At 39.9% G+C, this 14,792-nt stretch overlaps 1 protein-coding gene across 1 annotated transcript; it reads right to left on the reverse strand.

Annotated features, from left to right (window-relative positions):
* Positions 1 to 4,692: 4,692 nt before the first annotated feature.
* LOC128490413 (regenerating islet-derived protein 4-like) lies at positions 4,693 to 11,931 on the reverse strand. The gene is made up of 5 exons (XM_053462272.1): positions 11,779 to 11,931; positions 11,163 to 11,260; positions 9,873 to 10,010; positions 5,505 to 5,619; positions 4,693 to 4,865 (listed from the first exon to the last, which is right to left on the reverse strand). The coding sequence occupies exons 1-5, from the start codon at positions 11,846 to 11,848 to the stop codon at positions 4,798 to 4,800; spliced, it is 489 nt and encodes a 162-aa protein (XP_053318247.1). The 5' UTR covers positions 11,849 to 11,931; the 3' UTR covers positions 4,693 to 4,797.
* Positions 11,932 to 14,792: the final 2,861 nt, after the last annotated feature.

Raw genomic sequence — 14,792 nt, forward strand, 5'->3', positions numbered from 1 at the left:
CACCAGAGATGAGACTACTATAGTGTAGCAGACTCCTTGCAGATTTAAGAAATACATTAAAGACACTCCTGCGCAACAATGTGTGGGGAAAAATGCTATAAATTTAGAATGCTCTCAAAAATAGACATGTTAATAATTTATTTTTATCATTTAACAAAGTGTAAAGTGATTGAGCAAAAGAAAAATATAAATCAAATGAATATTTGGTGTGGCCACCCTTATGTTTGGGGCCAATCGGACGCCTCCCTGATGGTATTGCATAACTGAAAAGTATCTGCCTGTACTTCTCAGCATTGTGGGGACAATTAATTTTGACTATGTCCCCAACTCTATTTTCAGACCTAAACTTGTAAGGAACCTCCAGCATGCTTCACTGTTGCCTGCAAACACACATTCTTCTACCACTTTTTAGGCCTTCTGTGAATAATCTGCCTTCTACTACAGCAAAAAATCCACATTTTGACTCATCAGTCATCTGCTGCTGTTTTTCTGCTCCCCAGTTCCTATGTTTTCATGAATAGGTGAATCACTTGGCCTTGTTTCCATGTCAGAGGTATAGCTTTTTGGCCACAAGTCTTCCATGAAGACCACTTCTGACCAGACTCCTGGTCTGAATAGTATTCTGATCACATGATCGCATGATCACATGATCACATGCACTCACACCTTATTTATTATAATATTTGCTAAACTATTGTATTCCCCCCGCCCCATAATACTAGCACACCCACGTGGATCTATATTTTTGAAGCCGACATCGAGAGAGGGGTTTCTAGTAGACTTGGGCTTCGGCCAACACTTCGTGTTAGTCTTCGTAGGAATATTCCACGAATATTCGCCCGTTCCTGTGTTCGGTTCGGGTGAATATTCATGTACGTTCTTTGTGTTTGTTTTTTGCTGTTTTTTGTAGAAGGGGTTAATACGGGGTTAACGTGGAACGCACTACGCAGCAGCTTTGGCGCCAGGATTTTAAATGTCCGCACGAGCAACTCTATTGGTCACCCGCAGGGGCCTCCTCTGCCATCAACCAATGAAGTGCACCTGTACTTCATTGGTTAATGGCAGACGAGCCCCCTGCTGGCGACCAATAGAGTTGCTCGTACAGACTTTTAAAATCCTGATGCCGCAACTTGGCCAGGAGAGACCACTGGTCTCCCCGCTCCAAGAGTTAAAGATCCATACGAACGACCAATAGAATCGCTTGTACGGACCTTTACCTCCTGGAGCCAAGTTCCACTGTCAGGAGTTAAAGGGCCATGCGAGTGAGTCTATTGGTCGCCTGCAGGGCCCCGAATAAACGCACCCTTCGTGTTTGTTTTCATGTTTGCTCGAATATGAATGCACAAATCTAGTTTCTAGGGTTGTCGCTGTAATATAAGGGAATTATTCCATATGTTTTTTGGATTCCTTTGATTTTTGGGTTTATATTATGAAAATTCACTTTCACCAGCACATGATAAATTAATCAGTTGGCACTTGAGTTATAAATACATTGTTTTCACCTTATTTACTGATACTCTTGCTTTATATATATATATATATACGTTCTCCAGACAGTAGACAGATGTATCACAGTTAATATAGCGTGGTTGGTTACATCACCAGAGCAAAAGTCCCGCAATGGTGGCTTGAACAGTGGATGCAGGGTGCAAAATAGTGGCGTTTCCATCCACAAAACACAGCAATGAAGAAAGAAATGTGAGCAATTAATGCATTTCCATACTCCAACTGATGAATCCACAGAGGTCCAATTAATATAAAAATATGAAGTTTATTGAAAAAAGAATGTCATTAACAGAGCTTACATGAAAGGGATGTATAGTGATAGACAAAGCCTCTTGGGTAAGCAAAACACTGAATGAAAGAGAAATATAATATATAGGGAATCTACTTTAGATAACTCAATTGCCTTTGTAACTGATTTTATCTTGGAATTTGAGAAAATTAGAAATATTATCAAAAATAATCTGCCCCTTCTAAAAACAGATAAAAATAAGGGATGTATTCATAAGAAACTTTTTATATGTAACTATATATGATAACCTGTGAGAGATTTTGTATGAAGATGAGAGAGCGTATAAGGGAACATATTTCTAACATCAGATGTGATGATAGAAAACCCCCCATTAATCTCAATTTTCAGCAATTTAGTGGAAGTGACCTAAATTATTTTTCTTGTTTGGGAATAGAAAGATGCAAATTGGGCCCTAGAGGTGGTAATATTAATGCTAAATTGGCAAAAAGGTTGGTATATTGGATCTTTAATCCCACTGGGATTAATAGGGAGTGGGAATTTAACTGTTTCATAAATTAGATCATGAAGTAATATTTTCATATACAATCTTTTGATGTCATCAATTCGCTCTCCCGTTTTCCTATGAAAATTGTTACCTCCTCTGTATTTTTGTTAATGTACTTCACTAAATTATATTTGTTTGCCTTCCACGTATAAATTGTATACCTATGTACATACGCATGGGTGTGCTTTTTATATCTTTTGGAGCTAAACAGGCTTGGGCCTGGTTAGCACTACTTTTCATTTTTTACCATTTATTGCTACATTTGTTGCTACATCATGGTTCAGCATATAACCTTTTCTCCTTGATTTTAAATAGGTGTATAGTCCATCTTAATCCACACTTAATCGATCCGATTTATCTATGATTAAGCCTCACGGCGAAACATGTGAGACTTCTCTCCATTGGCTTTGTTATTATAATTTTTTTCAATATATTTCATACTTTTATATTAATTGCACTTTTGTGGAGTATGGAGATGCATTAGACGTATCACGGCCCCTGTCTGTCTTGCAGTTTCTGCCTGGGGAACCTTCTTGATGCAGTATAACTACCTTGCGTCTTATTGCTTTGTTCAGTCTTCATGAACCTCACCCAGTTTTATTCCTCCTTCCTCCTATTTCAATTAATGATTGTGTTTCAAGCTACATATTAAAGTTTTGATCATTAGCACCTGTTTGGTATGATCGTTTACTCATACACCTTACTATATGCCTACAAAGTCACTGGCTTTGTGTAAGTGTACCTAGAAGGATTGATGCAATTTTAAAGGCAAAGAGTGGTCACATCAAATATTCATTTGATTTAGATTTGTCTTCTGTTCACTCACTTTGCATTTTGTTACATGATAAAAACAAACAATTAATGTGTCTATTTTTAAAAACATTCTTACTTTTCAGCATTTTTTTCCACACCTACCTAAAACCTTTGCGCAGTACTGCAGATGTTATGTGCCTCAAATTTAGGTGCAAGCTTTACCTAAAATTTACTACAAGCATCACTACTGCATACATAGAGAGTGAACTGCACATCACATCACATCATTGTCAATTAAATGTTTACATTTGCATTATGCTAGTGACATACTCATATGAACAGATGGTCTTGAATCATCGTCTTGATCATGAATGATCTATTTTTTATTTTTGAATCATAAAGCCACCCATCCGTTTTATAACGGTTGTAAAAATACCACATTAATGCTGTATTGGAGTCTGGACTAAGAGCTTAATCAGTCAATTTGGATGCTGGTGAAGATAAATATTTTTGCATCTAATACAATCTGTGCGTTAGTATCCCACGCACATGTAACAAAAGACTATAATGAACACATTTTATTTTAAATGTAAGTTCAGTACCTGAGTCGTCCAAATGGGTATACACAGGAGTACAACAAGTGTTTACACAAGGTTTTATACTGACAGGTGTGTGTGAGCCTGAGAAAACAAGAGCTGAGAAGGGTGAGGGTTGGCCTACCGCCAGAGATGCCTTCAGTTGGAGGTAACTGGGAGGGAGCAGGGCAAAGAGGACAATGAGTATGTGCTGAGTGGTTGGGTAGTGGGAATGGTCACAAACTGCTCGACTGGAAGAAAGTCTGGAGAAACTGTAAGCATGGATGTGTACTTGTGTGTGTGAGCAACAATTTGTACTTGTGTGTGTGTGAGCATGGATGTGCACTTGTGTGTGTGAGCATGGATGTGCACTTGTGTGTGTGAGCATGGATGTGCACTTGTGTGTGTGAGCATGGATGTGTACTTGTGTGTGTGAGCATGGATGTCTAAGTAGGGTGAGATGGGGTGTGTGTTAGTGAGTATGAGTAAGTGTGTGTAATTTGTCTGTTTATATATGTTGTATGTTGGAAGGAGGGGCAAAGGGGCTATGATGGCACAGACTAGCCATTGAAGTTGTGAGCTGAATAGAATTTGTTCATGTCTCCTGTGTATGTTAAAGTTTAAATGGACACAGGTATAGCTGTTGGATGTAACAAAGCCCTTGGGCAGATTCTTATTCACAAAAATGTATTAAATACAGTAACCGCAAGTATAAACAACTAAATCAATAATTAAGATTATAATTAATCCTGTATTTCAGGAAGGATGGCAAAATGCCGTAGACTTGAGGAATAAGGACACGAGTCGGAAATGTATAAACCATGTAGTATTTTCCACATTAACTGTTTTCTAATTATTGTAATTGTTATTATATACTGGACTGAGGCTGAAAAGTGGCCCTAGCACTTTAAAGCCAGTGGCTGTTAAGTGGCATCTGCAGCGGCTAGCTCATTACGTGTGGCCGCACACTATGCATTTTCGTGGTTTATCAGATGGCCAGTCACGGCCTGATTATCACACACTTAAACATTAATGCACATACAAGCTGATGTAATACAGACATGCATATTGTGTGTGAAACTGATTCGTTAGCATTACATTTGACAAAGTTGAATTGATGAATAGAGGTATATAGTTGTGGGCCTTGTGGCTATATGACAGGGGCCAGGTTACGGATGGAATTTACAGACATAGTTCCGGAGAGCTCCGCACCCAACATCGTTCCATTTCTTATACTCTGAAAGACAGCACAGAGAACAAGATGAGATTGTGAAATTGAGACTAATAAGAGTTATAAGCACAGTAGCGTATATATCCATTATCATATACAATATTTCTGAAGGGCTGGGATTGCTTTGCGAAGTATTAGATGTGAGAGTAATGAAAGTGTGCCGTGCACCACATTTCCGCTATCCATCTTTATTAAATGCAATTATTCTATATTTGAATAGATATGTGTTCTACCATGGAAACACACTAAGACTGCAGTCAGCTGCTTGCCTGCCAAACACTGTCATGAACAGTGACACGGATGTGCTTGTAAAGTATAAGATGAGATATACTTCTCCAAGCTAGAGTGTCTGTGCTAGATATATATATTTGGATATATTGTGAGTGATAAATTCTGGGTGGCAGTGCTTATGATCAATACTAGATATGTGCATGAGGACAAAGATCAATGTGACTTTTTTTGTTGTTTTTTGGCTTATTCATTTTTGGAAAACAAATTTAGTTTCATTGAATTTTGGTTCAGATGAAATTTGGAGGTCCCTCCTTATTTTGGAAGCATAATTTTTTTTAAATTATCATTCGTACAACTCTAAGGAATACTGATGTTTCCAGCCCCATTGAAGAACCAGCATTATGATCTACTTACTGGAACCACTAACAAGTACAGCACAGAACTCTTTCCCTTTTGCATTGTCTGGCACACCCGCTTTCCAGGCTGCATAACTGTACATGGATCCATCAGTCCACTTCCAGCGTCCATTCTGCAAAAAGAAGAGCAAATACTTTAGATATTAACCAATGTAACTGGTAGCACAGAAAACATGTATATATATATATATATGTATATATATATATATATATATATATATATATATATATAGTTGAAAGCCAAAAAAGAGCCATCTCATCAACAATTACTTATTTTAACTTTTTTAACTTACAAAGCACTGGTATAGGCAGGTAAACACAAAAATATAAGCATTGTTCTCTGGTGTGACATCAGTAACAGTGTCTCATTATTGCATGTGTGGGACCATATCATGGAATACTATATGTCTTTAGATAGATGACTAGCTATGAAGAATGGAGTGCAGATGGCTGCCACCAGGGCCGGCCTTAGGGGTGTGCGACCTGTGCGACCGCACAGGGCGCCATGGTAGCAGGGGCGCCTACCCGGGACTTAACTTAAAACATCGTTTTTTTTTTTTTGTTTTGTTTTTTAAGCTTTATTTAACATCATCAAAAAAAAAAAAAACACGATGCTTTAATCTAAGTCCCGGGCAGGGGTGCCGAGTGGTTGCTCGTGAAGTTCTCAGCAACCACTCGGCGCCCCTTACCCTTACTCTCATGTTGATGCCGTCACCGCGGCAGAGCGAGAAGACGGATGCCTCCCGCTCTCACCGCAGGACTCCGGCAACAAGGTAAGTGTGGGGGCGGGGGCGGTGTAGTTTGAAGGGGCAGAGGGGGGGTAGTTTGAAGGGGCAGAGGGGGGGGTAGTTTGAAGGGGCAAAGGGGAGGGGTAGTTTGAAGGGGCAGAGAGGGGGGTAGTTTGAAGGGGCAGAGAGGGGGGTAGTGAGGGGGGGCGCCAGAGGAGTAGTCCGCACAGGGCGCCACAACGCCTAAGGCCGGCTCTGGCTGTCACTATTAGTTTGTACTCTAATGAGAGTTGACACGTGTTACTGCTTTCATGAGATTATGATAAGCCATAAACATATGTGATATATAGATCCTCTGGACAAGCAAAGGAGATTGACATTTGACTAGTTGCCTGGGCAGAGCCTTGCCTCAGGAGGAGTGGGTCTTGTTGGTTTTTTCATCTCTCATTGGAGTCCAGGAGAAAATACATTCTCCAAAGTAAACCAGACAAATCCATGGGATCCAAATGGGATACACTCAGTCTACATTTTATTAAAGCATTTAATGCTGTCAAATGGCATATATTCAGAAGAAGGTAAGATATGTCTTTTTGCAGATGATACAAAGGTCTGCAATAAGGTATACATTCATCGCGGCAGTAATACAATAAAGTGACTGAGTTGTATAGCGAGAGGCATTAGTAGCAGGCAGGCCCGGACTGGCCATCGGGCACACCGGGCATTTGCCCGGTGGGCCGGGCCACGGCAGGGCCGCATTGACTAAGGGGCTGATGGAGCTGCAGCTCCAGGCCCCTACCCTACCTACGGCCGCATTAATGCGGTCCGCCACTCTAAGGGGCCGGGAAGTCCCCACCAAGGCCGGCCTTACGGGTCTGCGGCCGCACAGGGTTTAAATGAAAACATCGGGGGGTTTTTTTAACTTTATTTAACATCCTCCATGTTAAATAAAGTTTTTTTAACTTTATTTAACATGGAGGATGTTAAATAAAGTTGAAAAAAAACCCCCGATGTTTTAATTTAAACCCTGTGCGGCCGCAGACCCCTAAGGCCGGCCCTGGTGGGGACTTCCCGGCCCCTTAGAGCAGGGCCGGCGCTTGGGGTGTGCGACCGCACAGGGCGCCACACAGCAGGGGGCGGTCCGCACCGGGTGCCGCTCATCAGGGGGTGCCAACTTGCGGCACCCGGCACCCCTCCAGAGACGGACAGTAATGTCCGCCGCTGGAGGAGCAGGCTCGCAAGTGAGCGGTATCGGAGGTCTTTAACAGACCTCCGGTTCCCTTGAGTGATTTTAAGCCGGGTTCAACCCGGCTTAAAATCACTCAAGGGAGCCGGAGGTCTGTTAAAGACCTCCGAGACCGCTCCCTTGTGATCCGCCCGGCAACAGCTGCTGTGCGCCGGGGTTTGTTGTCAGATCCCGGCGCACAACACTGAAGCCACGCCCACCGCTGTCCGTGCCCTCTGAACCGGAAGAAGACAGAGAAGAACTGAAGAAGAGGAGGAAAAGGAGCTGAAAAGAGGAAAGGTAGGAAAACATTCAGTGAGAGTGGATTGGTATATGTGTGTGGATTGGTATATGTGTGTGAATTGGTGTATATATATGTGTGGATTGGTGTATATATATATGTGTGGATTGGTGTATATATATATGTGTGGATTGGTGTATATATATGTGTGGATTGGTGTATATATATGTGTGGATTGGTGTATATATATGTGTGGATTGGTGTATATATGTGTGGATTGGTGTATATATGTGTGGATTGGTGTATATATGTGTGGATTGGTATATATATATGTGTGGATTGGTATATATATATATGTGTGGATTGGTATATATATATATGTGTGGATTGGTATATATACGTGTGGATTGATATATATACGTGTGGATTGGTATACGTGTGGGGATTTGTATACGTGTGGATTGGTATGCGTGTGGATTGGTATGCGTGTGGATTGGTATTGGTATATGTGTGGATTGGTATATATGTGTGGATTGGTAAGTGTGTGAGAGTGATGGGTGTTATGCTGTACCATTTCCAATGTCTTTTTCATGATCTTATTATGCTCTAAAAGTACATCATAACTCCCATCACTCTATACTGTTCCATACAGTGGCAGAGCTGGGAGGCAGAGGCCTTGCACCCCCACCGCAGGACTCCTGAAAGGTAAGTGAACTTCAAAGAGGGAGAGGGTAGATAGTTAGGAGGGGGTAGATAGGGAGAAGGGAGTGAGAAGGGGTAGATAGGGGAGAAGGGAATGAGAAAGGGTAGATGGGGCAGAAGGGAGCGAGAAGGGGAAAATAGGGCAATCATACTCCTATCATGCCAAGTCTGCGAGTACATCCTGGAATGATAAGAATGTGATTGCTGTTAACAATCATATATATATATATATATATATATATATATATATATACATATATATATATACATATAATATTGTTTTTTAATTGTTTTGTCCTATTTTGGTGTGTTACTTACTTTAAATAAAAGTGTTAGATTTTTTTATGGTGTGGGGAGGTCATATTCGGTTTCGGACAGGCTCTGCGTTAATGCGCCCATATAGGCCCAGTCAGTCCGGTCCTGACTGGGCCTATTTTAAGGTGGGGGCCTGGAGCTGCAGCTCCATCAGCCCCTAAGTCAATCCTGCCCTGCCACAGGCACGGTCGCAGTTGCTGCTTGCTCCGGCAACAAGGTAAGTAGGGTGAGGGAGGGGGGTGCAGTGAGAAGGGGGAGAGGGGATAGATAGAGACGGTACATATTGAGAAGTGGGGAAGGGGGTTACATAGTGAAAAGGGGGAACATAGTGAAAAGGGGCAGATAAGATGAAGAGAGGGGGTAGTGTGAATGTGTATGAGAATGAATGAATAAATGTGTGGATGAATTGTGTGAATGCGTATGACAATTAATGAATTCATGTGAGGATGAATTGCTTGAATGATTTGTGAGACTGCATTAATGAATGTGTTAATGATTTGTGTGAATGATTAAATGCAAAGATGGTACATGAAGGGTGGGCTTTAACAATAAATAAATAAATATGGGCTGCTCAGGCTTAAATGCCCGGGCCTATTTTTTGTCCCAGTCCGGGCCTGGTAGCAGGAATAAGGAGGTGGTCTGCCACTAGTTCTCTAGTCAGACTTCACCTAGAGTACTGTGTACAGTTCTGGAGATCTCATCTCCAGAAAGATATTGACATTTTGAAGAGAGTTTAGACTAAAATGGTGAATAGTTTACACGATAAAAATGATCAGGAAAGGCTAAAAGATCTCAATATGTATACTTTGGAGGAAAGTAGAGAGAGGAGACCACATGGGTTGAATGGTTCTTATCTGCTGCCAAATTATATGTTTCTATGTGATAGAACCATTTCAGTTCATAAAGGGATTTAACAAAGTACAAGAGGGAAATGTTAGAACAAGTTCATAATTTAAAACTAGAAGTCACAGGCTTAGATGTAATGTAAGGAAGTTTTACTTTAATAAAAGAGCAGTAAATACATGAAACAGCCTCCTAGCAGAAGTTGTACAGGTTAACACAGTGACAGAATTTAACAAAATAAAAAGAAGCAATGTCAGGACATCAGGTGTCTATTTGCCACTTTAGTTGTCCATAGCAAGTATCCATTTCACTTACCTTCTCAGGATCATGTAGGCCTATCCACACTCCTTCTGTATCCTGATTGGCTGACACATGGCTTGCAATGATTGCACCTTCGGCATCGTCCATAATAGAGGCCAGGTGTGCTCCATGTCCATAGCTTCCACACTCATACTGCAAAGGGGCAGAGATGTGTGCATATGTAATTACAGAGTCAGTATCAAGGGAAGGCTAGTAAGATGGTAGAAGGGCAATAACCCAATGGGCTGGTTTGATTTTGCACCAGAACCTGAATTGTTTTTGAGTGTTTTATAGCCATTCTACAAATAGCCACCAATATGCTTAGAATGAGGACTAATTGCATTCCTGTAATGACCTTTCTGTGCTCATAGAACATGTTCTCTGCCATATGCTTATTGGGCTTTCTGGCCACATGAGGCGAATGCTACCAGCCCTACACTGCATGGCACAGATCAGTTAATGCAGAGGTAAGTAGTTATTAGTTTTAGAAAGGATAATAAAAGAATACTGTACATAGATACTGCAATTTTTTTAAACTAATAGCAATAAAAATCCAATGGTGCTTTAACACCAACCAGAACATTTTCAGTTTCCAGTGCCATCCAGGGAGGCTCCATGTAGGATATAATCTATGTTTAAAACTCTGCTGTTAATACTTTCACATGAACAGCTTTCTTTCTGACTGTACTACAGGTTAGCATACAAAAACACAACCACACAGGTTTGAATAAATGTTCCGTTACTTCATCAGAAATACTAATGGAGGTTTGAAATGCATGTGCAAGCATTATTTAATTTCTGCAAATGTAGCTTATTTAACATATGGGTCCACCCCCCAATAACAACACACACCAAGAACATCTATTGCAACCCACACACCTGAATCAGCCTTGATATCATACAGTCAAGTCAGCTACAATATTGCCGATTATCACCTTGGGGCGTTTCAATGAATGACTCATACGTTCTCTGATAGAACCCACAATGCTGTGTAACAAGAATAGGAAGCCTAAAAACTCAAGCTGTTGACTACAACTCCCTAGACTCCCAGCAACTGATTTACATATATATACTCATTGATGGCCATGCATAGATGTACGGGCAAAATAACCAGATAGCTGTTTTTATATCATATCCAACACTGTCATACTAACAATCAATATATAAATCTTCAGAAAATTCCAAACACAATTTGGACAGCCCTGTCCAATGAGTGAGGTGCACACTATTTTCAGACCACAAATTTTCTTACCCATGATAATAAGCATTAGCTATAATGTGTAATTCTTATAATTAGTGACTCACCTCTGCATCAGCCCAAGATGCTGGGCTTTTACTCACGGCATAACAATGTGATCTGTAGAAGAACCAGCCAGGAGGGCACGAGGATCGGACAGAGGCACCTGGAACAATGGGAGAAATGTGTAACTAAACACTGGGATTGTGGGACCATAAAATACAGGGCACAAATATCAGAACATTACATTTTCTTTCGTATCTTATGGTTCCATTGGAATGAAATGTAAAAAATCTAAGTAAACAAACATGAGCAGTCAATTATGAAAAAATAATCAAAACAGAAACATAAAATTAAATATTTTTTTCACATATAAACCTAAGGATCCCTACTGAATATCACCTTGGTTTTCCCTCACTAAATTATTGCACAGTTCTGTGTTCTCCAGCAAGCTTATACTTTGATGTTGTAATAGGTATGGGGGTTAGTAAGTAGTAGTATATTGTGGCCCAAAGTATAATCTCCTATCCCCCCAACTCCCTCACGTAGTTTACCATAGACATTGGTCGTCTGACATGTTTCTTGCTTAGCATTTAGGTACCACTAATTAAATCACTGCTTTGGAAATCAGTAAAGGTATGTTTCGTTTCGTCCCCATTAGAAGAAAAACAAACCATTACTCACCCTTAGTTAACCCCACTGTCAGGATAAGACATCCTGTTATACTCACGATGACCACAGAGGAACATGTCATTGTGTATCTCTCTTTTACTTGAAGGTTGGGTACTTGCTCTTGAGAACAAAAATCTCCAGTAAGCTTTCTGTTCTTGCTTTTATACTGTCCTTTCACTTGTGAAAGTCTTTATAATATACAGTAAGTATGGGTGGACGGACAATCTGGGAGTGGTCTTCAGGGTGAGTCAGACCTGGGGTAGCTCTGGACATTTCTCTGGGTGGTGGGTCAAGTTGATAGATGGACATGTCTTGAGTTATAGCACACTGGCTCCAATCATTCCTTCCACACCCTGATAACGGTTCAACATATGACATCTGTTGTACAATACTAGTGATAAGACTATTAATGTTTCTAAACACGCATATGTTTCCTGCATATAAAGACTAGAAAACAAAACAGTATGGTTGCAATACGGGATTATGTCTACACATTCACAAGGTACTATAGTAGGTATGTGTCTGTTCATAATGATGCTTAGTTGTGATCATACGATTCCTAGAAGATTATTTTTACAGGGCCTTTAGAATGCTACCCAAAACCCAAGTACAAACAGAGAATATTTGTGTTTTCCTCAAATCACATTATGGACAGCACTGAAATGATAACGGTTTAAGAGGAAATATTTTATATATATTGTATATCTCAAAAGGAACTCTGTCGAACCCTATACAAGCAAACAATTATCACCACATTGAAAAAAGTCTATTGTAGTAATGAACTATTGATATGGTTGTATCACCATAACAAATAATGGAATGGTCCTGTTATTTGGTCATTCCATTGGATCTTATAACGTTAAAACTACTTTTAAAAACTTGCTAACAGAATTTCTTTTCGTAAGTCATCCATTATGTTTTCATGCAAAGGAATACCTTGTAGGTTACATTAAACTGTGTTGAACCATATATCTTCTATTACTGCAGGCACTTTAGCACTAATGGCTGCACAGCGCCCATTATTCTCATCTGTTTTTTAAGAGCACAATTATGAATTATGAACATCTATTCTCCCACACATCATAAAGACTGTTAGTGACAAATACATGTATTTGCCATTATGTGCCACAGGCTGGAAATTCAGAAAATGGATGTATGTTTTCTACATGAATCTGCTGCAGTTCACTTAACAGCCGAAGTGGCAAAGTGACACAATTTTTTGAATGTGGGAAATTCAATTCAAGTCTCAGACTGTAACAAAAAAACAACAAAATCCAAACTTTATGCAAAAATGGTCCTAAAATGAAGATGTAGAGTATATGTGGCTCCCAAGCTATCTCTAGCTCCAAGCTTGTTATGATGTGTTTGACATAGCTGAGTTGGCTCTGATAAGATGAAAGAGATCAATGTCATTGGTAATGTCTCAATCCGTGGTTCTGTATCTGTTACAACTTCACATTGTACCCATGTGTGGAGCTTTCATTGAGGGAAAGTGGGTGTCATATAGAATTAAAAGTAGACCCTAAAGAATCTTCCTAAAAGTGACTAAAAAAGTTATTTTTAGAATATTGTGTAGCTTCACATCAGTACCCATCTGAAGGAAAGAGGAATAAAGACATGTTCCAGAGTAGCAGGCAAAATCAAGGTGGACCTAGTAAGAACCATATGGGCCATTTTAGAGCAGAGTAATCAATAGATCAATAGATTAATTTCTGGCTGTTGTGAAACAGCCCACAATGTTCAGCCTACACCAGGGTTGGCAATTCAACTATAAAAAATAATTTGATGCAAAGTTTGAAAAGTGTTCTTAAAGTCAAATCAATCATATGGATCATTCCATTAGTTGATATAGTTCGAAGATCACTATTAAAAGTTTTCACACATAACACCCAAAGTATCCAAAGTCAATTGACAGGTTTGGTTATTCCTGGCCCAGGCCAAATGAGAAGATGAGTGGCTCTTTTCCTTAGATATCAAATATAAATCCCTGCTCACTTATCTGTCTTTGTGTTTCTCTAACTCAATGTAATGCATGAATGAAACAAAATGCACATACCCATATTAATATCCTGACAACTGTCTTCTCTGCCAGCTGATGCCAAAATGCTGCTGTCCCTCTGTCACTGGATGTTAACTTTATGTACTTTATGATCTGTCATTGATAGAGCATGGACAATTCCTTCCTAGCCTTTGATTACAAGTGATAGCTCTTCATCATGCTGGGGACTGAAAGATAATTACTGCTGAAGCCATGGTTAGTGCTAGTTCTCATTTTCTGACACTTGATGATAAGCTTCACAATGTATGTAATTAACATGATTCAACTAAAAATCAGGGTCTCAGCAGACTTTGACAGCAATATTTATTCACAAAAATATTTTGTCTCAGGTGTAACCAACATTGATTTATTTGTGAAACCAGAGGGTCAGTGGTGTTAAGTGAATTAAAATAACTAAATTACCTGTTGTATATAGATACGGTGTTACATTAGTATCACTGGAAAATGTATGTTAGCATCATCTGGAAATGACAGTTCAACAGCATCACCTAGTGAGAAACATGAAGAGTGCAAGATAATGTACTAGACTTTAGAGCGCTAATCTTCCAAAAAATTACTTTTCTCTCCAATTGAACAAGCTGTTCTCTTTACCTTTGACAGTGTTGCGCCGCTGACTTCTCCACCTGACCTTCACTACAACTAAATCACTCGCTGAAGCATAAACCCGCCATCTGTCTCATTGCCCCTCGTCTTCCTAAAATATTGTAGGATTACAAGAGCAGTGCCTTCTCCTTTTTCATAAATTTTGTATTTTTTGACAGTTTTTATGTTATTGGTTTAACCTTCTCAATTAGCATATTTTGGCCTAGACTGACCAGGCCTAAAGCAGCAAATCTGGAATCTCCCTTGTAACTGGTCCATATACATTATCAAGCATTGTGTCTGCATTATGATCTTACTCTGTTTGTGCCAGCATATGGACATCATAAGGAAAAATAAATGTATGGGAAGAACACCAAGCACACTC

This window comes from Spea bombifrons, chromosome 4 (assembly GCF_027358695.1).
Source record: "Spea bombifrons isolate aSpeBom1 chromosome 4, aSpeBom1.2.pri, whole genome shotgun sequence".
In the NCBI taxonomy this organism is placed as follows: Eukaryota; Metazoa; Chordata; class Amphibia; order Anura; family Pelobatidae; genus Spea; species Spea bombifrons.